At 40.7% G+C, this 27,480-nt stretch overlaps 2 protein-coding genes across 2 annotated transcripts in view; both read right to left on the bottom strand.

Moving 5' to 3' along the window:
* The window catches only part of bcar1 (BCAR1 scaffold protein, Cas family member), an 84,873-nt gene extending 79,079 nt beyond the window's left edge, over positions 1-5,794 (bottom strand). The window contains exon 1 of the mRNA XM_035641624.2: positions 5,340-5,794. Within this exon, the coding sequence (XP_035497517.1) occupies positions 5,340-5,351 (12 nt within the window). The 5' untranslated portion in view covers positions 5,352-5,794. The remainder of the gene's footprint in view (positions 1-5,339) is intronic.
* Positions 5,795-9,495: 3,701 nt separating this feature from the next.
* cfdp1 (craniofacial development protein 1) lies at positions 9,496-27,480 on the bottom strand. The gene is made up of 7 exons (XM_035642957.2): positions 27,179-27,480; positions 25,348-25,474; positions 24,069-24,297; positions 22,690-22,799; positions 17,678-17,809; positions 12,859-13,017; positions 9,496-10,828 (listed from the first exon to the last, which is right to left on the bottom strand). The coding sequence occupies exons 1-7, from the start codon at positions 27,246-27,248 to the stop codon at positions 10,738-10,740; spliced, it is 918 nt and encodes a 305-aa protein (XP_035498850.2). The 5' UTR covers positions 27,249-27,480; the 3' UTR covers positions 9,496-10,737.

Here is a 27,480-nt window from a genome sequence, read left to right as displayed (position 1 = left end):
CAATGTAAATAACCAACACACACACATACACACACGAACAGGACTCTGCCTATGGTCAGTAGCACAAATCTACGTATCATATTTGCATGCGTGAATATAAGAACAGCAACATTTTATTTTCATATTTTTAGAGATCACACACACACACTGAGCACGCACTCGTTTTCATTGCGCCACGGGGTTTCGAGTAGCGAGCCCTCTGACTCACGCGTGCGTTAGACTCCTTCAGGACGGGTCGGGTGGGTTGCCGACATTGCCGCAGACCCCATGCGCCTGTGAACGTGGGCCGATTCCTGCCCTGGCGACGCGACGCGGCTGGAGCGCACTGAGGATTAACTGAGTTAATCTAGTTGTTTGGGGCGACTCATGGACGCAAATTATTTGAGTCGAGGAATTAATGTAGTCGATTACGTCGACTACGTCGACGAGTCGTCCCAGCCCTAGCTCTAACAGTATCATAGATAGAGATAGAGACCCAACGTAATATTCATAGTTTCCTTCTCTCTTCCTCTGTACAGTGCACTTTAGAGCAAGTGAAACCATTTTGATTCATGCTCGACGACTGAATAGCTCTGCAACAATGTCAGAATACAAAAAATGTAATCTATCGGTAGCCTCTGCCTCCCTGTGTGCCCCCCAACCCCACAGCCTATCAGAAAGCAATAAAATCTATCAATAAAAAAAGAATTCGCTTATTGTGTCATGTGACGTGATCCAAATGTTCCCACACTAACGTAACGCTGCTTCCTTTATCATACAGTAAGTTAAGCGATTGTACTCCTATAATGCACTTTTTGTAAAATTCTGTGAATACTTCCTCACAGTCTGCCAGCTGCTCGTTCTGGACCCATGGCTCTCGTCAAACGTCAATTATTTTGTTCGCCAAAAACATTAAACCGCCACTAGTTTGAGCTTACTGAATTATGAATCGTTGAAAATTTACAGCTTTTTTTCCGGGCAGTACCAATGAAAGTTGGAAAGGAGCCCTCCATATCACCTGTGACAAAAGTTCTATTGAACAAGCTGTTGATACACATAATACATAATAATAAGATCAATTGATCAACAGAAAATTAATTGCTAACTATGGATGATAGATGATCCATAGATGATGCTCCTCAAATGAGACAAATGCTGCTTTTTTGTAACATCCGTTAACATCAGTGCTGCCAGGTTTACCAGTCTCAAGGTTTCATTATTTTAAGTAACATTTGATCATGACAGCACGTTACCAACAGTATAATGATTTCATATGAAATATTGATGTTAAAATTTTCCAAACTTAAATGTGAGTTGTGTACAAGCACATGAATTCACGTCTGCGTGCAAGTATAAACGAACACTTTATGTTGCGCTCTGAGCTACTCTCTTCAAAAATTCTATATACTGTATATCTGATCCATCCCTGCTCTCTGCTGCTAACTTAGTAGTGTGTGTGTGTGTGTGTGTGTGTGTGTGTGTGTGTGTGTTGACCAGGGAAAGGGAAAAGTCACTGTGGAAACGAGGATGTCACTGGCTAATACTGCAGTGACAATAATAACTGAGCAGTACATGAGAACATTTGGAGCAAATAGACAGCACAATGCACTTCCCCTCCACCTCATACAGCAAACACAGAGCACATGTGTGCACACACACATATACACACACACACCAGTGGTGACCTCACTACCACTCAGGTTAGTAAACACTGTATAATTTCTCTGTAACCATGGCAACACTGCTGAACCAACACTATCACCTCCCTTTTTGTAAGTGCAATATTTACACAGAAATTGACTCATACTATCAGTATTTTCAGAAATGAAATTGTCTGGACCATAGACAATCGAAAGATGGTTCCTATCATTTCAGGTATTTCATATCACACTGGTGTACGGCCATGTGTTATATGTTTTCCGGTACGTTTGGTTTTAGTTATTTTATGCTGTAAAAAGGGGGCATATGTCATGATTGACAGCTGAGACTGAACTCACAATTGGTTGAGCACGTTCATGAGAGTAGGGCTGCAACTAACGATTATTTTCATTATCGATTAATCTGTTGATTATTTCCTCGATTTATCGATTAGTTGTTTGGTCCAGAAAATGTCAGAAAATGGTGAAAAATTACGATTTTGTTTCCCCAAACTCCAAGTTGTTGTTTTGTTTCGTCAACACAACAGATATATTTAGTTTACTGTCATGGAGGAGCAAAGAAACCAGAAAATATTCATATTTAAGAAGCTGAAATCAGAGAATTTTGACTCTTTTTTTCATAAAAACTACTTGAACCAATTAATCGACTATCAAAATAGTTGCCTATTAATTTAGTAATCGATTACTAATCAAATTAATCGATTAACTGTTGAAGCTCTACATCAGGAGGACCTCAATTCTGTGGCTCCACACCAAGATCACTACTGCGCAGACTGACTCAAAAAGCACAAGATGGTGGCAGGAAGTGGACTGGACAAATCAGCAGGCGGTCCTGTCTAACACAAAGGACACTTCGGCATGCTGACTGGGAGAGCGGGGATCGAACCACCGGCCTTCTGGTTTGTGGATGACCTCTTTTTCTCCTGAGCCACAGCCGCCAACACAAGACAGGCGATAACTTGTATTAATTTCGGATGCATTAAAATAATCACATTTATGATCGGAGTAAAACCAAAATGAATGGTCAAATGACAGAAAATCCAAAGTGATGTCATGACTTCCGCTCGCCAATATCAGGGCACCCATCCATATTGTAGATATGGAGATATCTCAGAGGGAAAGTGATAACCTTGACCAGCTGCTGGCACTAGAGAAATCACCAAAATCAATAGGATTCATCCCCTGGGCACCATGAATGTCTGTAAAACATTTTACAACAATAAATCCAAGAGTTGTCAAGATATTTCAATGTGGACCACTGTCCACCACTGACCAACCAACAAGAAGTGCAGTATCTCAGAAGAGGAACCAATCAGTGAATAGTAAGGATCTAAAAATCCTGAGTAGGGCTTAATATTGTTTGGTCAATTCCCAGGCCAATCAGCATACTTCACATGTGAAATAAAGCGTTTTTCATTGGATGAATTAAACTCAGGTTGACTGAGGTTTTTCTGAAATGTGAAATTCTCCACTGGGATTTTACAAAAATAGTTTGGGACGGATCCAGTGGAACATTTGGTACCAAATGTGCTTTCAAAGTACTGTGGAGTCGTACTTGTGTCCTCCCTGCTGAGTAGGTGGTACGGCCTGCTGTCCGCCTGCCTGTCTGTCTGTCTGTCAGAGAGGATGAAGCTGACTGAAGAAGAATCCGCTGGCAATCTCTTTGTATAGTGATTTGGCACTATACAAATCAAATTGAATTGGACGTAAAAAAAATAATGAAATGTGGTAAAAAATTAACACTTAACACACTAACTGTAAATGAATATTGGTTTCCCCACTCATGTGAGCTCATGCTTAGTGACCATATTGCATGTGTACTGGGGGTGTGCATCTCCTACGCGATTAATCTGTGACTAGTACGGACGTGCCTCTACCTCGCACATAACTTGGCTGAGAGACTTGACGAGAATTGGCCACTGGCAGCAGTGGAGACGAGAGAGCACTCTTGAGAAAAACAGGATAGATGAGGAATCAATCCATATATAAACGTTTTGGTCACATTTTTACAGAAAGCAGAGGGCCTCTAATTACATAAATTACATGCCAAACACTTTTCTTATTTTTTTAATCAGGTAAATTACATCGTGAACTTTTATGCCACCAATGCCGATCAGTGAATCTTACCATCCTTACTATTTAGTACATTAACAATGTTTGATGTTTTGGTAAGTTCATCTGTATTAGGAAATTAAGAGGTTCAAGTTTGTTCAATCAAAACTATTCCGATTACCATTATTTTCGTTAACGCTTAATCCGTTGATTATTTTCTCGATTAACCAATTAGTTGTTTGCTCCATAAAATGTCATAAAATGGTGAAAAATGCAAATTGTGTTTCCAAAAATGTCAAAATGATGTTTAGTTTGTCCACAAACCAAATATATTGACGTTACTGTCATAGAGGGGCAAAGAAACCAGAAAATATTCACATTTAAGAAGGTGAAATCAGAGAATTTTTACATTTATTTCTATAAAAACTACTTGATTCATCGATTATCAAAATAGTTGGCGATTAATTTCGTCGTCGATTACTAATCGATTAATCGATTAACTGTTGCAGCTCTTAGTTGGGATGAGAAGAACACAAAAGGAGTTGAGAGCTAAGGCGTTGCAAGAGGCTTTTCCTAAGACCTACCGTGGTTGGAATACAAAAGGAGAAGAATAATCTTATAATAAGAGTAAGTATTTCAAGCATATATAATGCAGCTATAGAAATAGGCCTTTTTCCGTGTGGTTATTTTATATAAACTAAATACAGTATTAAAATGTGATGTAGGGTGATCTGCATCTTCGTCAGGAGTTCATATGTCATATCATACAACCCTATAGTGACGGCATTTTTTTTTTTTTAAAGCTTTAAAGGCCTGCAGCACAAAAAACTGCAGAAGCAGATGTGCCGACTCTTGGGAATTGATTGCGAAATCACAATGGAATATCTGTGGTGCATACATGTGCATGTGCATAACGCATGACAGGTACAAAGTAGACATGCTGGTGATATTAAATACGTTATTATTATCATTATTAATCACAAGGACTGGAAATAAGATGTAAGCCCCTTTTCATTTGTGGCATATAGCTGAACACACACACACACACACACACACACCCATTGGACCTTTCAGGCGGAGTTTGTGAAATAGCTCCTCAGGAATGTGATAAAGAACAACGCAACAAGCTCCATCAAGACCATCTCCATCAGCAGCAGCCAAGCAGACTGATGGTACGAATCAATCCCCAGGGCGCGCGGGCGCGCGCGCGCACACGAGCACGGAGACACGCGCACGCGCACATCAGCTGTCTGAATTTGTTGACAGGCCAGGCCTGCCGAGAATAGCCGTGGCATCACAGTGGCCTAGGAGGGAGAGCTCCCGTGTCCAGGAGCGGAGCTGCACAGTGGCTGCTGTCACACTTCGCCATTTGAGTCCTTTCGGGAAATTCCACTCATGCGTGAGGAACACGAGTGGCCCCCGGGAGGACGCACATTGCAGAAAGTGGTCGACACACGCTGAGCGCATCTGAAACTTGGCATGTTCCCCCATACGGAGCGCTGCGTGGCGCAGAGCTGGGTGTGTGCCGGGCGCAGCGCGCGAACTGTCACTCGGTCCAGCGTGGGGAAATATAAACATGTCTGCAAATATAATAAAATACAAAAATAGCTAAGCACGGGCAAGGAGGAGCCTGGAGCGGCATGTTCTTACCGGGACAGACATTTTGCCGGCGCTGTCACTCCTCTCTGCCAGCCTTATCTCGCACGGCGCCCTCCTTCACCAGCTGCTCCTTTATCCAAACGGAACGCGCGTCGCTTCACGGCCCCTCCGGCGTCAGTCCTCCATCGCCCGGACTTCCCATGGCACGGTGGAGCAGCCCTGCAGCAGCTGTGGGACGCGGTGTGGAGCGCGAGCGGCAGAGAATGTGTCTGCGGGGAAACGCGGCGGCGGCGGCCGCGGCAGTGCCCGACTGTCCGTCCTCCGTCCTCTCCGCTGTCAAGGGTCAAAACCTCGTTTATCGGTAACACTTCAATAGCGAACTGAGTGAACGGCGCAACGACGACTCGAGAGATCAAAAATGACTCCCAGCCCTGCACGTTGGCAGATCCGTACCCGTTCCGCGACCGGGAGGAGCGCGCCGCCCTTCCCACCGCTTGCTCCGCCGCCCTTCCACAAGAACGAGCCAGTCCGCGCTTAAAGGGGCCGTACTCACTACGAGGATGTACTGTAAAAAAAAAATACACGTAAAAATATAAGTCTGTAAATACAGAACAATATTCATAGACGTGAGAAATCTGGCTTTTGGTTCCTTTTGCATTCCGAAAATGAATGGGCGATGTCGAGAAAAATGTCGTAATGATGAGAATACGTTTATGTAGTTTTGTTGAAGTCGAACTAAATCAGAAGAAGATTTTTTTTTTTTTTTTTTGCATTTCGGGAATAAAATTGAAATGTTGAATATAAGTCAAACTCCTCTGGTCCATCAGATCCAGTTAGACTGTGTTCATGTGCTAAACGAGAAAGAATTTCCTTGCTGTAAAAATGGATTCCACATAATTCATCTATACAAGGCATTTTGTATTGGCTTACACTTGTGGTTTGATATATTCTCTAAAATTCAGATTTAATCCTGAAATTTGGCTTATTCTGGACATATCAACTTTATTCTGGAGCAAACTGGGCGGGAGATCAAATTTTCTTTTCGGAAGCACTGGATGCCACAGTGGAATTAAAACTGTCTTAAGTGTTTCTCGTTATTTTTTCAGAGAAAAAGTGAGAAAATTATCTATTTCAAACGACAACATTATCACGTTATAACGTGAAACAAGAGATATTTTTAATTCCACTCTAGCAGTTCAGTGCTTCCGTACATGTCTTACATTTGTTAGCCCAGTTCACTGCAAATCCTTTATACTTCTTATTGAAACAGTGTTGCAGGCCTATGGATGCTAACATTACCCTTGGTGTCTAGAAGGCACAGTGTAGCAAGTTAGCAGTTGGGTAGTGTCAAGCAGTAAATGCAAAGATATAATGATAGAGGGGAAATATGAGACATATCAATATTATCTTTAGACATTTTATAAGAACTCTACACAACAAAAATCACAATATATGAATTTATCATCCAATGAAAGATGAAATTCCATAGCCTCTGCTGTTTCGGAAAATGTCAGCAAACAAATCCCTACTTGAAAAATTGGAGCGTTCACGTAATTCTGAGGTCAGAGGTCATGAACACCACAAGAGTTCAAATGGACTCTTCACGTGAACACTGTGGTATTCACAGCGGCTTCTGAAAAGGTGGAGGTAGGTCTACATCCAGGTGTTGAATGGAAAGGTCATATAATGCCCTTTTAGTTGTATTGAGTTTCGTCAAAATTCTATAAAACCTCTGAGAGAAATGTTGATATTCCAACTGTCTCATCTCTTCCCTCTGCCGTTACGTCTTTGCATTCGTTGCATTATGTTTGCACACCATGGACACAACTTCCTTTCCCAACCCTTGAAGGGTCGTGCCCCGAACTAACTTTGATATTAAAGTTATTATTTAGTATGAATATTTTAATATGAATATTAAACTATATTGCTCTGACAAATGGTGCCAAATGGTACTATTACCAATGTCAAAGCACAACAGTTTCTCTTACCCCCCCCCCCCAACAACTTAAATCTCCAATCATAACACAGTGAGAAGCACTTGGCTACTATAGAGGAGAAAAAACTTTCTTTTAACAGGAAGAAATCTCAGAACGAGGCTCAGTTGTGGGCAAACATTCTGCTGTGACCGGTCGGTGAGAGGAGAGAGAGAACAGTTGTATAACCTTTGCTTTAAGCTCTGTAAGACTGATTCTTATGACCACAATAATACTGACACTTAGAGATCCAATGACATGTTATTAATAATAATACAAAAGATAATTTCTTTCCTTCTTTCTATTCCAGCATGCCCACAAACGTTTGTCTTTTATCTGATGAAGCAGATCAGTGTTTGTATGCCAGCATTTCCTGATCTCAACCTGATGATAACGATGTCATTATTACAGATGGAAATAATGGAAAGAGCAATAACTTGCAAACAACCCGAGTGATCCTGTGATGGCACTGTGCTCTCATTTACATCAAGACTAAAATAATAATAATGAAAATGTGAAATACTAACCCAGTATAATACGGGGTGTGCTGTACACATTTGAAGGCTGGCAACATGTGAGACGGGAGGTCATGATTCTTATAACTGTCTAATCACGTAGGGTGTTGAGTTAGGTTTTACATCTAAGCTCCAGATTCTGCCCAGAATTCACAATTTCTTACTCTAACAAGAGACATTGCACTGTAGATGGTTGGCGAGTTGAGACTTGAGACTTCCCCGTATTCCTTTTTCAAAGCCTATGAGATAATGTCATAGATAATGAGATGTATTTTTAAGGCAATGTATATATTCTAAATGTCTACAGAGTAAAAAGGATCCCTGATCACTGGCAGTCTTAAAGAGACTTTGGTCCAGTTTAACTGCACTTGCATAAGTGTGTGCACACACAGATTTGGACCATTAGAAACGGTTAAGGTGTCAGGTGTACAAATATAAATATTATTTATTTATAAATATAAATAAATACTGCGCCAGCTTCATGTAACAATGATCAGCCCTCTGGCTATCATGTAAATAATAGGGAGGAGAGACTGAGGCTGCACACATCATTTTGTTGACGCACATGTCCGACAACTTTTTAGTTCATTTTAATCTGATCCATCTCTGACATACTGCAGCCATCATTACACTGAACTGCCTCTGCTGAGACATTGTGATCGAAGTGGACTTTTAAGTGTCCAGTGATGATGCGACACCAACAATGATATCCTGTGTATGAACCCCTGTCAGCACAATCTCCTATCAGACCCATGCCATTGAAGTCCCTCGCTCCCAGAGTGTGGAAAACAATTGCTGCAGCTTTTAGGCACAGTACTGTCTTCTAACAGCAACAGACCTCTGTTGTTCTCAGGCCTTTAAAGGAAACCCCCTCTTAAGTGTTGTTAGTGAATAGCTCAACCCAGTCAAAGGTATTCCGTGAAGCTTTGGACCACTAGTAGGACTATGGAGCAGGGTTTTTTTTGTATCCCGTACTGTACGAGGAAGCACATACACATTTTGAGCATGTGGGCAATGCAAGACATGTTGTCTTGGAGATTATTGGATGGTTTCACACAAATCCACCAAGAGACAGTTGGTACCTGTAATTCAAAGATGAATTACAGCTAGCTGCTGAACATGGATGTAAATAATGCAGGGCTCAAGAATGATTAAACAAAATGTTAAAATTGCATGGAAGATGATTGTCTACTGAATTGAAAGGTTTTCAATAGAAGCTCACAGGGACATTAAAGATGTGACCTCATTAAAGGGGCAGTAAGCCGATTCTGGAGAAAGATTGTTTCCGAAAGCACTGACCACTTGGCCAAAAGCGAAGAGTTGCAGCACCTCTCGCCAGCGCACACAAAAGCGACAGCTAACGGATGGTGAGGAAATCTTCACTGATTTTTACAAAACGTGTACTGGGTTAGAATCGCTTTCTGCCCATTTCATCTGACAAAGAATCACATTTGACTGTCATCCTCTTAACTCCAGGTCCACTAGCTTTTTTTCCTGATACTTTCGACCGCATCTCTTGTGACATTGGAGTCGGCTCATGTGATGCAAACAGAGCCGTCTTCATAGCAACTGAGCCAACTTCAAACTGCTGATAAAGACCATGAGATGCTGTTGAAAACTCCTGTCAGTAGATCCACTTACTTTAAAAGAATGTATTAAATTGAATTGAATATTTCTATTTTCAGTTGTCCGCAAGGAAAACCACAGAGTGAGACACTAAACAAAGAAAGAGTGTGTTTATTGGATATTTAATATTTACATGAATTAACAGAGAACTGAATTAAGACGCCAGTCAAATGGCAGGAGATCAAATACCCCTCTCATCTCTCTGCCTCTGAATTAGACATTTTCTGCCGACTCATACTCTGTTTGTTCATCAGCAGGACAAAACATGACCTGAGGATGTGCTGTGATGTTTCAAAGAATATCTTTTTTTAATATTACTACCAAGAATGGGTATAACACTAGATTAGAGTACTAGGGTGCACTGGTAAGAAACATTGAATCACAGAGCCCTGGTTTGTGTTGCTGTGGTGCCACAAAATGTTCATAATATAACAGTGGCTTCTTCATAGTGACATTTGCTAAACAAACACCACAGGATTCTATACTGTCCACATTCCAAACTAAAAGAGAAGACAAGTACAAAGTTGAATTATGTATAAGCAGAAGCTTTAACACAACCATGTATTATAACCTGGAATGTGAAGTTTTCTGTGTGAAAGAACATAGATGGAACATTTCTATCTGGGTGGAGACATTTGATCACATGCCTTTGCATTTACAGCTTTGTCTTCATTATGTCCTCATACAGGTCACGTGTTAATGCCCGGAGGAAATGGGCACATTTCCAAGGAACATTTCCAGTGGTAAAAAATCAGCGTGTCGCTCTACAGCTGTACTGAAATTTAACCAGTTATCAATTAAACATTCATTCTGCTTTATTCCTATTCGCATTGGCTCGTATTGTTGTAATCAGTAGCAGTTAAGTCTGCCCCTGAGAATGTGTGAGAGCTTGTGTTTCTTGGACTAATTACAAATAGAAGGTATAGACAAAATTACAAAAATAAGTTGTAAATGATTCCAGTCCTGGTTCTGAATCAGCCCTCTGAAGAAGAACAGGCAAGAATGACTTCACTGTGTACAAATTCCCTCAGTGTGAAGGTTTGAAACTCTAATTGGTTCTCACAGCGATGGAAGGACAGAACACTCAACACCCAACTATTACACAAACTCAGCCTATTAATATCCCTGCCCTGAAATAGACGGAAGCCACTGCACCAGTCTGAGCTCCCTTCACTGAGGGAATATCAACTCTGTCATTAGAGAGCGAGAGAGAGAGAGAGAGAGAGAGAGAGAGAGAGAGAGAGAGAGACAGGCAGTCTAAACATCTGTTCCACTGTGTGTGTATGTGTGTGTGTGTGTGTGTGTGTGTGTGTGTGTGCGTGTTGTCAGTCTCTGTCAATTTTTCATGTTGGTCAGTCGCACTGCTTTTTCTAACTCAAACTGGCGGTGGTCCACTCGCTCCAAGAAGTTCTTCCGCTCCACAAACCTAAACACACAGACACAGGAAGAGAACATCAGAGGGTACTTACATCATCACAGATACAGACACACCGGCACACACACATGCACGCAGACACACACGCACGTCCACACATGCACAAACAGCCTTTCTAAAGCTGTCCCCAAATAACTGTCAATGTCACATCTTATTTTGATTCCATTTAACTTGTCCACTGAACATGCTGGTATTCTTCCCCTAAATTTCTCTTACATCTGTTCGATGTAACACCCCAACAATACCACATAAGGCTTCGCTTCCTGCCCCGTGTCAGGGAAGAGTCATAAAATTGGCATCGAAGAGTAAAAAGAAGAACTTTACGACATCAGAGATTGGAGTTCTGCTTTCAGATATCCAGAAATGAAAGTCTATATTTTAGCAGGAGTTATATGATGAGCTAAAGCAGGGCAGTTAATGCTGTGTGCCCTGTGAGTCACTCTGTTACTGAAATAAAGATGAAATGGTTCGATATGAAAAAGGTTTATATATTTATATATATATATTAGAAAAATATGTTTCGCCACAGCGAGGCCATCGATGACTGCAAGGAGGTCAAGGTGAAGTCTTAGTCACTGATATGGATTAAGAAATACGTGTCATAACAGGCGATGTTGCACAGATATGTGTTCTGCTGGTGTTGAATCAGTTCACCTTCGTTCATTGCAATATTATACAATATGCAGCATGTTAAAATGATTTGCCCTGCCTTCTCTGGCGTGTAGAGCAGTTTATCACCAGCTGTGTTAGGAGACAGCCACCTGGTCTTCACAACACCAACTGTGCGCTTTACCACAGCACAGTGCACATACGGAGCTTGTTGAGATGCTCCTGTCTCGTCTGCAGGTTGACTAGAGATGTCACAAACCGATTTGAGTGAATTTGAGGTAAATGACCTGAAAGTCGCTTTGCATGGCAACAACTGACATGGCAAGTGAGCAACTCTGTGTACACCTCACACAAAGCTGCCGACGATGTGCGCTCCCCTGGCCGCTGCACAACAACATTTAGCAGGTGCATGAATACACGTAGAATTATATTCTAATTCAAATTGTAGAGTTAAACAGAATAATGTCAACATAATGAGGTGATGTTTATATATTTATAGATACATTTTATTTAATAAATGTATTCATAATTTCTTCAAATGAATGAAAAAAAAAAGACCCTTAAGTGGACAAACTTGGTTTGACTAACAGCAGACAAATTGACGTTACTCCTACGACAGGTCTGGACCACTCATAAACTTAGTTCGTACTTTAAAGAAACGTTCTCCTAAATCACTGATACACACTACTGGAGAATCTGTTTGTACGAATGGTTCTTGCATGAGACCCATTTTCAGGCTCAGAGGGAGCCGCAGTTAACTGCTGTAATCATTTTATGTGAAGAACTCTGAGTATGTAATTTCTCTATTGTTAAGTGTTTTGAGCTATATTTTTTCGATAAAAGGTTCTATACAAATAAAGATTATTATCAATATCATTCAACCAATGACAAAAATGTTCTAGTTTTATTTTCTGAAAAACATCAGAAACGGAATAACAAACAATAAAAAATTGTACGATATAAAGTGCCATCTGTGTTTTCTAATTCTGAGAATCAGCTCTTAGGAGAAGCGGTGGTAAGTATTACCTTATTACAAGCTTCAATGACATCAAATAACATGAAATAACTAATTAAAACCAAACTTATCAGAGACAGTTGAATTGGAAACTGAGTAAATTAATAAGGAATATGAAAAAAAAAAAAACTCACAGCTGCTGGTTATCTGGATCTTTAAAGCAAAATAATAAAATGCAACAATGCATTGTATCAAATGTTGAAAATCTATTGTTATTGTTGTATAAGCTGGACAACTTCTACAGAACATTACATCTGAGAATAGAACTTGTCAGTGCATGTCAGATATTCATGTGGACACAATCCAGTCCACTGTGTTTCAGTGAGAAAAACTACACTGGTGAAATATTTTGACCACCGTCATCACCACCATCACACTCACGCCACCAGGCTCTTACCCTTCTTTGCCTCTGTTGTGGATGGCCAGCTCCTCTGTAATTCCCTCCTCCGATTTAAACGCATCCCAGTCCATCTTTGACTTCTCAAGCGTGCTCATCTTCTGTTTCTTTCCCCCAAAACGACTCAGGATGCTGGACACGCCTGCTGGCCGTTTAGCACTGCGAGCACAAGAGGGGTCACATAGTTGAGGTGATTCACTACAGAAACATATCGGAGAATGTTTCCACTACACACGGCTCGAACTTTAGAAGGATGTTTTTGGTCAGAGTCTGTTCTATTCAATCACAGTCTGGTCCTCTCATTCTCAGTATTCATTAGAGTGAACAGGGACGAGAAACATGTAGTTATACTTTGTGTAAGACTTGTGTGATTTTTGGACTTTATCATTGAGCACTGTAGACTGTGAAGTTCAGCTCAAAGAGAGATGATGTAATGTGTGCGTTCATTTCAAAGCTTCTCAGCTGTCACTATACTGTCACTGTCAACATATTCCTTTCAAATGTCTGAGGTCAGTGTTATGGTCGAGGGCAGGTTCTGTATTGTTGGTGTGACTCTCATGAGTGGAGGATGGATTGTTATTGGGAGGATTTTTCTCTCATTTTGATATTGTTTCATCTTATTTGTTTAGTATTTTGTTTTAAAATTGTATTAAGTTTTTGTGAATACTTGGTGTAAATTAATTAAGAAAAGTGTTGATACAGTAAATAAGTTTTCTTAAAATCAATATTATTATTAAGCCTGAAAAGGATTGAAAAAAAAGTACCCTTACAAAATAATGATGAAAATGAAGTTGTAAATTCAAATGACCAACAGAAGAAGTTTTGCATTTCTCTATCTATTAAACTCCCGAAAACAAAACACTTGCAGTCGCAGATGCCTGCCTTTCGACCTTGTGAATTACCAAGATATGAGGCTGACACACACACACACACACACACACACACACACACAGTCACTAGTAGAGACATGGAATGCAAAAATTTAGATGAACATTCTAAATTATAAGCAGTTACATAAGCATTCGACTTTCAAATGATCATTATTAAGAACATCCGATATTACTGTCGGAGTTAATGAGGTTCTGTTTAACCATTCTTGAAGACAGAAATGTGCAAGCAGTTCATACTACAATCTGTTGATGACTGTTTTGCTGGACGTTGCCTGGCATAGTCATGGCTTTCATCTTTGCGATCATCCATTCAGCATACAGTCAATATTTCACCCACATGAGAACCTGTGGTGTCTTGAGTGAGGTTGCTTTTTCTTGGCATTATATAACAGCATTCAATCTTTTTGAAAAGTACAAACATTTTGCTAATAATTCCTGTACTGCACAGTCGTCGACTTGATTTTCCCATTGTTTAGAGATAGCCAGCAGTTTGTTTTGACATACAGTCAAGGCAGACAATGACTGGGCCAGATAAGTCCAGGAACATTGGCCAGGCCTTTCGGGTTTGAGAAGTGAGCTCCTACTGGCGTCAAACCTCGAAAGAGGCATGCAGCCTTTACAGAAACTGGCTGGGCATGGTCACAGAGCTTCTCTGGCTAAGCTCCAATTTTTTCCTGAGGTCACCAACAGAAAGACGAAAAAGAAAGAAAATGAGACACTGGACTAAGCTTCTAAGGACTGTTTAAAGAGCTGCAACACTACTGGCTCCGCCCTCCTCTGCAACGGGCCTAGACAGGGCTTTAGACAGGGCCAGTCTAAAAACTATCATCAGCTTTCACCTGCAGAGCACAAAGAAGGGTGCCACGACAACACGACTGGCATCCTGGTACAGAAGCGTGTCACATTAGAGATCTAGCCGCTGTTGCTTCCATAATTGTAAAATTTTTACCCATTGTACTTGATCACAACTGTGTTGTTTATGCAGTGCTGCGCATCTTGAACACATATGCCACTAAAAACATGATTCAGCAAGGAGATCTCGCTGTGCGGCTATCATATTGTCAAACTCCTCATTTCTCTAAAGAGATTTAAAGCAGACACTGATTCAAAATTCTTATCTGATTTTGTATACTGATGGATTTTATGATAACAAACTGGTTGCGCTGCATTGAGTGGTTGGGAGATGATGGCAGCCAATTCACTCTCTAATGGCACGTCGACAAGCTGCAGGATTATATGCTCTCACTCGAGCCTGCACTCTGGTTATAGATTAGTAATAGAAAGTTACAACCATCTAAACTGATTAAAGATAAGCATTCGTTTTGGCCCTTGTTTTCAAACGGTCTGACACATGTAGGAAAACGGGGGATGGATTATGTCATTAGATCACTATGATTAGGTCACAATGATTTGCTCCAGGCATTACACTAGTCTCACACAATATTTAGATATAAAACTGCTTGTTAAAGTAAAATGAAGTGTAAAATGACAAAAAATATATTTTATTTCAAACTTAACGGGGGCCTAACTTTCCAAACTTGTTTAGAGTCTTTAAATTCTGCTTGGAAGAAGGACAATTCAGATATGATCAAGCAAATGTCTGTGATTCTGTCAGATACAAAGGATCTAACAAAAACGTAATCACTTAACATCTCTTTTCTTCATATTTCCTTCTAAATCTGTCCTGAATCAAACCATCTGCTGTGTGTGCGTGTGTGCACACTAACTCATGTCATTGTGCTTACTTCCTTCCTGTCCAGGAATAGACCAATAACCTAAGTGTGAGCTTCAACTCCTGCCAAAGCTGAGTCTATTTATCTATACCACTAATGTATTCATACATTAGAATTGTATGTAACTTGGCATGAGTTGCTTGTGTTTGTCTGTTTGTGATTGTTCTCTACGTATCTGTATATGGCATATATATGTCGATTAACATGAACAACTGGCAGTAATGCCAGAGACAGTTAACAGTGAGTTTCAGTAAAACTAACATCATCGTCGTCAATTTGTGATATCCCCTCACTAAGATTTGATTAAAACGGTTGTTGTGTCAGGAGCAGCAGGGTTGTATAAAGGTTCATTCATTAGGTTCAACAAGCTAAATATTATCTTAAAAGAAGAGTCTGAACCAAGAGTTGCTGTTAGACCCCTAACAGACCCATCTATTCTGCAGCAAACGCACCACTGTGTGTCATTGTTGCAGTGTGTGTGTGTGTGTGTGTGTGTGTGTGTGTGTGAAGAAGGGACACCCTGCACAACAGGACAGAGCCATCAGCACCACTCCCTCATTAACCTTGTAATACGCTCGCACACATGTGCGCACACACACACACACACACACACACACACACACACACACACACACACACACACACACACACACACACACACACACACACACACTCGACTGAGATAAATAGGAAATAGCTTGTGGACACTGTACTTCCTCTCTCTTGGCAGATGATTTCCTGTTTCCTGTCTGGGGTTTTGGAGGAAAGATGGCCACATCCCAAATAATTTCTTTCCATAACAACAGAGATTTACAGGTAATTAAAGAGGTAGGGAAAAAGCATAAGCAAAAGTACGTATAAAGGGAAATGTCATTATGGATCAGGATGGAAGCTCAAGCCCAAATAATTCCTCGGTTAACTGCCAACAAATAGACCCATACAAACAGTAAGGAAACTTTGGCTGGACACTTTCAAAGGGTTGTTAAGGTCGTAAAGCTAGGGTTAGAATTATGGTTAGGGACTAAGGAATGCATTATGCTAATGAGTGTGGGTTAGGGGGTTAGGGTTAACTAATACTGCCAAAGTGTTAATTTTGGCAGCTATTTTAGATTTAGTCTTTAGACGGAAATGCTTATTAGTTTTAGTTACATTTTAGTCATGTTTATCCTTCATAGTTTTAGTCGACAACAACTGAAAATGTTTTAGTAGACGAAAAGTCATTACATTTTAGTCCACTTTTAGTATATATGTTTTCCCTCCTTTAAATAAATTAAATTAGGCAAGTATTGGGAATTGAAAGCTAGGTGACAAGTTGATTCAAGTGTAAAATAACATTTACTTCGGAATACTTTTGCTTCTGTAATATCTGGATTCATTACCTGAGCCTTCCTCTTCAAAAAATTTCAAAGGTAAATTTCATATATATTTTATATATCTTTACTGCTGGCTACTGACTACTACTTACATCTTCTTACTAATCCTGCTAATAAGTTAAGATATCTGTCTGTCTGTGTGTGTGTGTGTGTGTGTGTGTCAGTCATATCTTGAGAACCGTTCATTCTCAGTCTCACACTTATCATGTGTGTCGTTTAGGGACCAAGCAAGCACAGTGCTGTACACACATAACATTTAGGGATGATGCACTTTGAATAAACAGCTGATGAGCGCTGTGGAGCAGCGGCAGTAAAGACGTAAAGACGTAGTAAACCACGACAACTGTGTGTTCACAACAACAGTGACAACAACTGATTCTCTGTTTCAGGGTTCTGTGCACGAGTTGAGATTCACCGAAACAATTTGTTAATCGTGCGTGTGCACGTACAAAGTGAGCGGAGCGGTGCGAGGCTACAGTCTGAGAGCTGCTCTGCTAATGGAGCAAAGCGCACACACACAGGAGCAGCCATAGAGCCACGTGTTCACACTGCTGGACTAGATGCAAGCCGGCGAAAAATAATATAATTTTAACGCTAAACATTTTTGTCCCGTCTCATCAACGGAAAAACAAAACATACATTTCGCCATAATTTCTATCAGCGAAGGTCTATTTTTAGATCGTCAATGTCTTGTCTTATTCATGGAAACAAGGTTGTTGACGAGCATTTTTCGTCATAGTTTTCGTTAACGGAATTAACACTGGTGAGTATGTAAGTGTGTGTGTGTGTGTGTGTGTGTGTGTGTGTGTGTTTGAGTTTGTACCTGGTGCCAGGGAGAGTTGGTTGACTGGGTGATGAGCTCTTCTCTTCCTCTCCATCCTCCTCCTGTTCGGTGTTAAGGCTCTTCAGATAAATCTTCGCCTCTTTTGAGTCTGCTGATACCTCTTTATTTACCCTGACAGAGGGAAACACACAAACACACACAAGGTGTTACACTGTAGATGGATTAGATCTTAGACAGTTTACAGTAGGTCTGTGGAGCAGTTTGAAACAGCTACTCTATGGTGATACCAGCCTTTCACCAAGAAACGCAGACTGTATATAAAAATCGAAGTTTCACCGGGTCTGTGAAGCTAATGCACAAGTGCCTAAAACCTGTATTCTCTGGAATGAGCGGCAGAGGGCAACTTCACTGGTTGCAAAAGAGAGTCAGTTTCTACATAAGTCTATGAGAATATGACCCTTCTTCTCACTTGATTTTCCTGAGGAGTTTGTGGTCTCAATCTCTAGTTTCAAGTTCTATTCAATACAGTATGATGTTCATTTCGTAAATTATGGTCTCATTTAGAGTCAAATAGATGATAAAACATGGTTGGGGCGTGGAAGCTATGTTATTGACAGCTACTACCATCCAACGGGTGCAGGTCACAGGTGTAGGTGGATGTGCAGTGATCTCTCAGTCAGGCCCACCCGCCGCTCCTTCAAATATGGTTACTTCTGGCTTAAAAAAAACGAGATTACGCCTGCCAAAACACTAAACTCAAGGCTTTAAAGCGGCAGCTCATAAACCAACGGCTTACGTCACAGTGGGTTGCCACTTGCCAGGAAACAATGAATAACTTTGGTGCTTTGAATCTCTGGATCTGTTTACAATGCCCTTCTGATCTTTGCATTGACTCGTGCTGTCAAGTCAAGTAGGCCGTGGCTACATCTTCTGTATTGTTTTCACGACAGGTCAGTAGCCGTACCTCTATTTTAGAAGGCTGGTTGAGCAAATAAATTCTACTTATTTGTTTTTCATTCATTTTGTGTAATTATTTCAGCCATCTTCTATGGAGTGGTATGCTGGAGCACAGGACACAGTCACTGCACTGAGCAGCTCCTTCAGTGAACGGCTGCTTCACCCCAGTGTGTGAAGGAGCAGTATCGCAGGTCACACACAGTCACACACACACACACACACACACACACACACACACACACACACACACACACACACACACACACACACACACACACACACACACACACACACACACACACACACACACACACACACACACACACACACACACACTTTTGTCCAACTAGTTCCAAAACGAGCACAGTTAAACTGCACCGATTCATGTGACGTACATCGGTTTCGGACGATTTTCACCCTGAGGACTGCCATCAGCTTATATGCAAATAACAGATAACATTGACAGATGGCAGGGGCCGATGTTTATCTGTTGCGTCGCATTCATTTTGCGCTGGCTACATGTGCGGTCTGACCCTGACAACAGCCTACCCAGCTGCAGATTTCAGCTCCTGCATATTCAAATGTTGATTATGTGCTATTTCTCTAACAAGCACAAATACACTAAAATTACATGCTTTTTATCTAGACACCATGGTGGAAAACGGATATCTAACAACAAAACATCTAATCTACCGGATGCACACGCGCACACACACACACACACACAAACACAAACACAAACACACACACACACACACACACACACACACGCACACACACACAATGTCACCGTGGGGTTATAAAGGAGTACTAAATATGGAAAATCCTCTGCATCCTCTGGGAACATGCACAGACTCCACAACCACTTGCATCCATCATAAGGCCTTCCCTGTTATGTATGCTAACTATATGCAGCCATAATTACACAGAGCACACAGCTCCGTACATGATGGGGAATAGAATTTTGTAAGTGCAACTCTCATCTAAGAAAGAGAAAGACATCTAGAATTTCCGCCTCGTTGTGGTACTTCTCCGCAAACCATCAAGTTGCGGTTCACATCCATGTCTGTTCAGACTCATGATATATGGGGTGAAGACTTTAAAGGTATTTAAGGCTTTAAGTGTTTTTTGTTGTAATAAGCATATTGATTCTTGATTTAGGGTCAAAAGCCTGTGTTGTGAGGTCACAGTCACCTTTGACCACTAAATTCTATATCAGTTCGATAGCAAATCGAAAGAAATTTCCTACAAGGCATTGCAGAGATATTGCAATTAATAAGAGTGGTATGGATGGACGGACAACCTGAAAACCTAATGCCTTCAGTGACAGCTGTTGCCAGCACAGAGGCTTAAACACTGAACAGAAAAATTTGTGTACAGACATCACACATTAGAGCCAGTAGCATTTATTGTGGCTCTAGAGATTGGCTTCAACTGTCATTCATGTACTAATCCTCTGCTGCTGTAATTACAGAGCACACAGAGTCATGCATAATGAAACAGATGACTTTTATCCAGAAATCATATCTAGCTTCTAAATAAAGCCCACTCACGTAAACATTTAGGAGGCAACATTACTTGCTCCACATAACTAGCATTCTATCACGCTATAGGGCTTTGAAAACAGTACAGGGCTGCAGAGTAGAGCAGTAGGGCATGACTCATTCCAGACCAAATGAGCCTCTATCTGCACTTATTGCAGTTCCTATCTTTGACCACTAGGTGATAAGATAAATCTGCCAGCGACACTGGGGCGCTGAGGTCTCCTGCCCCAATATTGCTGACTTACAGAGTAGGTAGCAATCAAATCAATGTATGATGTATTATCATGGATAAATAGTTTACGAGGAGCAACTATGTTTTGGTGTGGACAGACAGATGTAAAGAATACTTCTCTGTCCATTAACTGTTGAATTGCCTGTTTTCTGCATCAACTTTTTGGTTTTTATTAAAGCATTTTGTCTGACTAACTGCGCATGGCATGTGAACTGGCGTTGCCCCACTGACACACTTTATGCAAATGAGCAACCCGGGCTCGGCGATAAGCGGTAGGAAAACGAGGAAGAGATGGGGAGGAAGAAGTGCGAGGTGTCACTCCTGCCCCGTTTCCCCTGGGCTAACGAGCCATCGAGAACAGGACCACAGTTAGAAGAGTGCGAGGACAGCCCAGATCTACGTTATCCAAAAAAAACAATTGAGCAAAAAACAAAACACGTAAGTGTCTTATGTCAGAAAAAGACAAATAACAATAAAATGTATTAAAAAAAATGACAGATCAGGTCTTTGACTTGGACCAGCAGAAGTAGAGTGTACTTTCACTTTCACTTTAACTAAATGTTTCCACAGATTGCCCGTGTTACCACCTTTACTTGCAAAACATCTGTTACACTTGTGACACCCATCGTTGTCTCCATCGATTTTGTACAATCAGACTTTCGACTGTTTCACTTTCTGCACCATCACCGCAGCCGGTCTGTCTCTGTGTCGGGCAGTGAGAGCTGGACGCGCCCCGTGCAGCGGGCAGGCTCTGAGACACACAAACACACACATACACATAGAGATCGCTCCTCAGGATTGGGAATAGCGATTCCTCGACAACACGACAACCTTGATTCCTCTGAATAGCAGATCATATGCCAAGTTAATTAAAAAAAAATTAAAAATCGGCAGATCGCCCACCCCTACATGAACTGTTATAATTATCCAACTCCTTTTAGGTACTCATGAATCATTCACTTTGTCGTTGCACAGTATTAGTACTTAACATAGGACCCATAGGATCATGTCTGACTGACAAGTTCGAACATGCTGCATGAAATGTATTTTACAGTCTTCATTAATGTAAATTTCATTAAATGTGTGACAGAATAATTTTACTGTTTTTAAGGCCTCTGAGTTTATAAGAAGTTGTCCTGAGGCCGGTACTATGTGAGGGGTAATTGGGTCTTTAAAGTGAAAATGAATCATCCTCTTTAGAGCATGAAGTTTCTGTCCAAAATGTATTCAAGCAGGTTGTAATGTGATGGTGGCACTGGTAAGGTCAGGACAAGATAATAGAGGCAAGACAAGCAGAGCTGTAAATGCTCCGAAGAAACAGTTTAACTGTGTTCATCCTCAGCTGTTAAAGAATTCGGTCCTAGATAACCACGATTCTCTCGAGTTTACTAAAGTTAAACAGATGACATTTCTGGACAACCATGATTAAAATATCCAGCAAATGATTCTGGGCCGAATAACAAATGTATATGCATCATTCATAAGTATCATGGTTAAATGACTCACCTTTATAGTTTCTGGAAGACATCATGTTGGAAAAGCCCTACAACTATCAACTTCCTGATTAAAGCCCAGCCAGGGTATGCACTCATGCATTGCAATACCATATTGTAAGATGTACTCAAATTATAAAATAGAGGATGGGTCAGTCCACACCACTTGACAAATCTGTCCATTTCTGAATTGAGCCTTGAATCTTCTTCGCCAGCTCGAGGCAATTATCAGTTTCAGATTATTCTCAAAACTCTGTTTTACAGCCACACTTACAATCTCATAAGAGTTAACCGGGGAAGTGTATCCTGTGTGTGTGTGTGTGTGTGTGTGTGTGTGTGAATGAAAAAAAGTTTTCTCAATTCATGCAAGATCATCACTGCTCTCATGTACAATATGAAGTGAACAGAATGTCTGCATGAACACTTATTGTAAACTGTTTTACAGATATTTTTTTAAATATTATATTATATTTTATTCATTTGTTCAGGTCATTTATTTACTAACAAACATTCTTGTAATTGATTTCCCTTTAATACCCTACTTTTTTATCTCTGGTTTTACTCACTCCTCTTCTATTTTTATTTCATCTTTGTCCTTTCCTCATCTCTTTTAGCATTTTATTATTTGAAATGTATAAGTAAGTACATCTGATTGATAATCTGTCTTTCCGAGTTGCAACCTAACTGTGAGCTTAAGAGCTCTGCTTTTATTTGTAACAAATTCAATTATTTACATGTTTCCTTTCTTGTTTGTGATGTCAAAAAGAAAATCTGCTTACAGGAAGTCAAACTGTAATAGAATATGAGGATGATTCAGAGGCATACCTAACTTCTTCTCCAGCGAAGTCAAAAACTTTAGTGATGGTGACTGTAGCGGGTTCTGCTGCTTTTGTTTCTGTCGTCAAAGGAGCAGCCTTCGATGCTGAAGAGTCAGCCTGAGGATAAAACCTACAGAGTTAGTCTAACTGAGAAGGGTAACCTGACTGACACAGAGAATACTGTCCGTGTGATGATTACTCATCTGATGGTTTAGTCAGACATCAGATGAATTTGGGTCCAACAACAACATAAACATGTATGTTTGGGTTTTCAGTGTTTCCCCCTAGGATGGAGTTGTAGCAGCGGAGGTGAAACACGCGTGGGGGCAAAAAAAGAATTGTGAGCGGGAACTCTTATCGATACTGCTTATCGATTCGATACGTTAATCAGCTCTTGTTTCCTTTTTAGTAGAATTCTTTATTACAAAATGTGAATAGAATGGAATTGACATTGTTTTGTTTCTCATACTGTACTAAGGACATTGTTGAACAATGAACAGCACCATTTTGAACAAATAACTAATATAAAGCACGTGTGTTGAGTGAAGAGACTAAAATAAAGCCTGTCAGAAGAAAAAAGTAACACAATTCAATATGTACAGACAGACTGTAACCTAAAGCCCTTGGACTCTACTGTTGTAAAAGGTTGTAGGTCTTTCACTCATTTACCCTCTTCTCAGTCATCCTCCCACTAGCTGCAGCTGTAAAGGGGCTTTGGGCTTCGGGCTTAGATGTACTTTCACTTTCACTAAATGTTTCCACAGATCACTCGTGTTACCACCTCTAAATTGCAAAACATTTGTTACACTTGTATCAACGTGCGTTGTCTCCATTGATTTTGGCTATGTACAACCAGATTTTCCACCGGTTCAATTTGCCATTGTCACACGGAGCAGGTGAGTGTCTCTCTCATTGCTCCCGTGTGTTGGCGCAGTGAAAGCTGGCCACACCCCCTGCACAGCACACAGACCTCTCTTCAGGATTAGGAATAGCGAAAATTCATCATAGACAAATGTATTCATTTCTTCAATACCATTAGCAGCACGGTATCGTCAGAGATTATTGATACTACAGTCTTTCATAATGTAGCGCCGTGGCCCGTTTAATACCGGGTTCTGTTCCCACCCCTATATTAGACGCAGCCCAAACTCCCATAAAAAAAAGGAATTCTAATAATTTAGCAGCGGCTGTCAAAATCCAGTAGCGGCGTACCGTCGCCGCTGAATGCATATAGGGGAAACACTGGTTTTATTCTCTAAATGTCTTCGTATAAATCACAAGTTTGCCATCAGTGTTGACTTTTGACTTAACGGGTTTATGTGTTTAATACATGCACCATCTTAGCCTGACATTTAGGTTAAGAACATTCACCAGGTGTTTTTTTACCTTCTGTATGATACTTGACTGTGGGGCAGCTGTGGATTCTTTGGGTCTGGTGCCAACGTCAGACAGGAAACTTGCCCAAAGGTCATCAGATTTTTTCTTCTGTCTTTCGTCATCCACCTCCTTTACCTCTGTGGGTTTTACCACTTCTTCCTGTGGCAACACTGTCTCTTCCGCTCCACATCCATCCATCTCTTCCTGCTTTAATTTCAGTACTCCTTTCTTTCTCTTTCTGTGGACACCAGTGAATACAGTTCATAATCAATGTCATCACATCCTTTTACAAAGAGATTTCTCTGCCCCGATATGTTTAAATTACATGTCACTAACCATGTTTGTGTTTTCTATCTCTCCTAGTGTATCTCTGACCCCAGAGCTGCAGGACCCAAACCCGTCATTATTATTATTATTATAATTATTATCACTAATAATAACAACAACATAATTATTATTTATTTTTTTGGTAATTATAAGTATCAGTCTGGTAGAGACTAAAGCAGCGGTTGTACAACTGTCCTCTCTCTCTCTCTCCTCTCCTACTGTCTCTCCTCCCACCCTCTTTGTGCCCACCTCTCCTCTCTTCCCCATTTCTCTCCTCACCCCAACCGGTCGAGACAGATGACCGCCCCCAACTGAGTCCGGTTCTGTCAGAGATTTCTTCCTGTTAAAAGAGTTTTCTCTCTCCACCGTCGCCAAGTGCTTTGCTCATTGTGGGCTTTGTTGGGTTTTCCCTGTAATATTGTAATATTGACCTCACTATGTAAAGTGCCTTGAGACAATGTATGTTGTGATATGGCGCTATACAAATAAAATTGAATTGAATTGAATTGAATTGATGAAAAATAAAATACATGTAGAGAAAGTAAATAAAACCAGAGCTGATTCTGCTTCTGATTCATGGTTCTATGTCAGGGCCTCATAACATTGGCCTGCAAACTGGGAATTGGGAGGGAGTTTTGCGCCCATAACTTCCAAGAGCTCCAACATGATCGTATTTATGCATACATATTTGATATCAAAAGAGTATCTAACATATCAACATTAGATATCTTAGGAGTCATTGTGAGTTCTAGATGTTCCAACTCCAAAGCTGAGAAAATAGTCTGTAATAATTCTGTGTTCAGTCTTTCAACTGTGGCAGAAAACAAAACTTACAGTGTAGTGACACACTGAGATGTTAAAACTCTTGACAGGTTAAGAGAAGGTAGGAAATCCACTCTTTGCTACTTTCTCTCACTCAGAGAAAACACCATCATACCGTGATTCGTTCCATTGCGCTCACCTCATACTGATGAGCTTCTTCTTGCTCTTTGTCCTGCTGCCATCATCAGGGTGTGGGACATTGTCGTCCTTGTGCAAAGGGTCTTCCTTTTCACACTCATTAATGTCATCCTCGCTGAGATTGTCATCTGAGGAGACAGAGAAGAGGGAGCAGTGTGAATCAGAAGATGCAGCGACTGACATGATGTCTGAAATCATGACAAATTATTTTGTGGATTCATGTTATGCAGTTTTTGTTGTACACACAAAAAGTTTGAATTCATGTACAGTTATTGCAATAATGCCTTCAACTATAATGACAGCACCAGGAACACAGGTGTAAATTTGTTACAACAGACTTATGGACTTGACCTTTTTCTGTCATCATGAAAAGCACATTTGATCAACAGCCTAGGATGGAAGAATCACCGTGGTGTGTGTGTGTGTGTGTGTGTGTGTGTGTGTGTATGCATATTACAGTGACTACACACATACAGATTTTAAGTAGTTGGCAGTGACTGGCCGCTCAATCATCTGTAGTTCTGGGAGCGTGTTGAGCTGAGTATGTCATGTACACATTCTGGTGTACCCACCATATTATGTAGTGCACATTTCATGGTACTGATATCCTGATGCAGTTTGTTTCTTTAGTACAGAACACTTTTCAATTTTTGCATTCTTTTCCATTAAGGAACTTCTTGAACCTATTTCAATTACCATTATAGCAGTATCACTATTTGTTTGGATGAAAAATAATGCTGTAGCTCATTGTGTACCTTACTCTGATGGGGAGGAGGCTGCGCTTGTGTTTTAACAACGATTCATTTGTTAGTTATTGATCTGGAAAGTCCAAATATGTGATTATTATTATTAATTTTGTGAACATTGAAACAATTCAATTCAAACAAATGTTAAATCAAAAAATTCTGAAGTAGAAAATTCGATGATCTGGTGAGACAGATGTGCTTCAACTGACATTGAGTCATTATCTCCAAAGTATCATCGGCTCTTTTATATGTAATTAACTGTTTTGCACTTTTTTCTGATACTGCACTGATAGGACTGCATCCAATTTCGTTGTACATGTGCAATGACAATAAAGACTCTCTATTTTTCCCCCATCGGTGTTAGGAATGGGTTTCCATGTGTACCTCATAAATGGCCACTGAGTCTCCATAACTAGAGCCCGACCGATATGGATTTTTGCGGACCCAATTCCGATATCGATATTAGGGAGTACAAGATTCCCAATACCGATACATCGGTATGTATGCATGTACTATTCTAATTTGTCCTTATCAAACCTTTTTGACAAAGAAATGTAATTGAGGCTTGATATTCCCATTCAACCGTAAACTTTATCATAAAAAATACAAATACAAATTACAAATACAAACAAATAAATAGAACTTGTTATTTTCCCCTAAAATGAATACATAAATGCACATTTAAAGGCTCATAGGATAATATTGGTCGGGCTCGAAACATAATCTGTATAACCTTGGACATGATGTTCCAGTGACTACATCTAATATGATACTGGCCAATTACAGGATTTGATGGCAAATCACGTGTACCATGACTGCGAGGGGAGTGGAGTAACCAGTAATAAACAGTGTGCACGTTAGTCTGAAAACGGTCATGCCAAGTAATAACGTCCACCAGCAGAGCAGAGGGACACGAAGAAACAACGTGTTCAAGTAAACGTTGCTGGTGGATCACATCAGCACGCAGCATCTCGACTGAAGTTAGGACGAGCCTGGGCGATGCCCAGTTTCCACTGTGGCATCTTCATCATGTCGAGTGTGCTCCACAATGCGGCTGTGCGTCAGTGTTCCCGTGCAGCGCCTCACCTGACGGGACGTAGTCTGCGTCTTCATTAGACGAGTATCCATCAGAGTCGTAGTCGGAGTAGCTGTTCATTGTGGATGAGAAAGCTTCACACTGCCAACGAAGTCGACCTGCGTGTTTCCTTCCGGCTTCTTCACGACCTTTCACTGCGCCGCTCTGACTCGTCACCAGCAAAACGCTGCTTATTGAATTCTGCGATATTTACAAATGAATTCAGTGAGGAGTGTATGAAACGAGGAATATTGTAGTTTTTCTGGAGCCCACAAGGAAAACAACGTCACTTCCTGAGGCGACGGCGAGCGCG

This window comes from Scophthalmus maximus, chromosome 7 (assembly GCF_022379125.1).
Source record: "Scophthalmus maximus strain ysfricsl-2021 chromosome 7, ASM2237912v1, whole genome shotgun sequence".
Taxonomy (NCBI): Eukaryota; Metazoa; Chordata; class Actinopteri; order Pleuronectiformes; family Scophthalmidae; genus Scophthalmus; species Scophthalmus maximus.
The sequence above is the reverse complement of the archived record's forward strand: the minus strand, read 5'-3'. Positions and strand labels throughout refer to the sequence as shown.

Coding starts and splice junctions, on each gene's coding strand:
- cfdp1 (XM_035642957.2), bottom strand. CDS start 27,248: ATGAACAGCTACTCCGACTACGACTCTGATGGATACTCGTCTAATGAA. Junction 24,298..25,347: donor AAGAAGCTCATCAGTATGAG/GTGAGCGCAATG, acceptor TGGTGTCCACAG/AAAGAGAAAGAAAGGAGTAC. Junction 13,018..17,677: donor CCAACTCTCCCTGGCACCAG/GTACAAACTCAA, acceptor TTGTGCTCGCAG/TGCTAAACGGCCAGCAGGCG.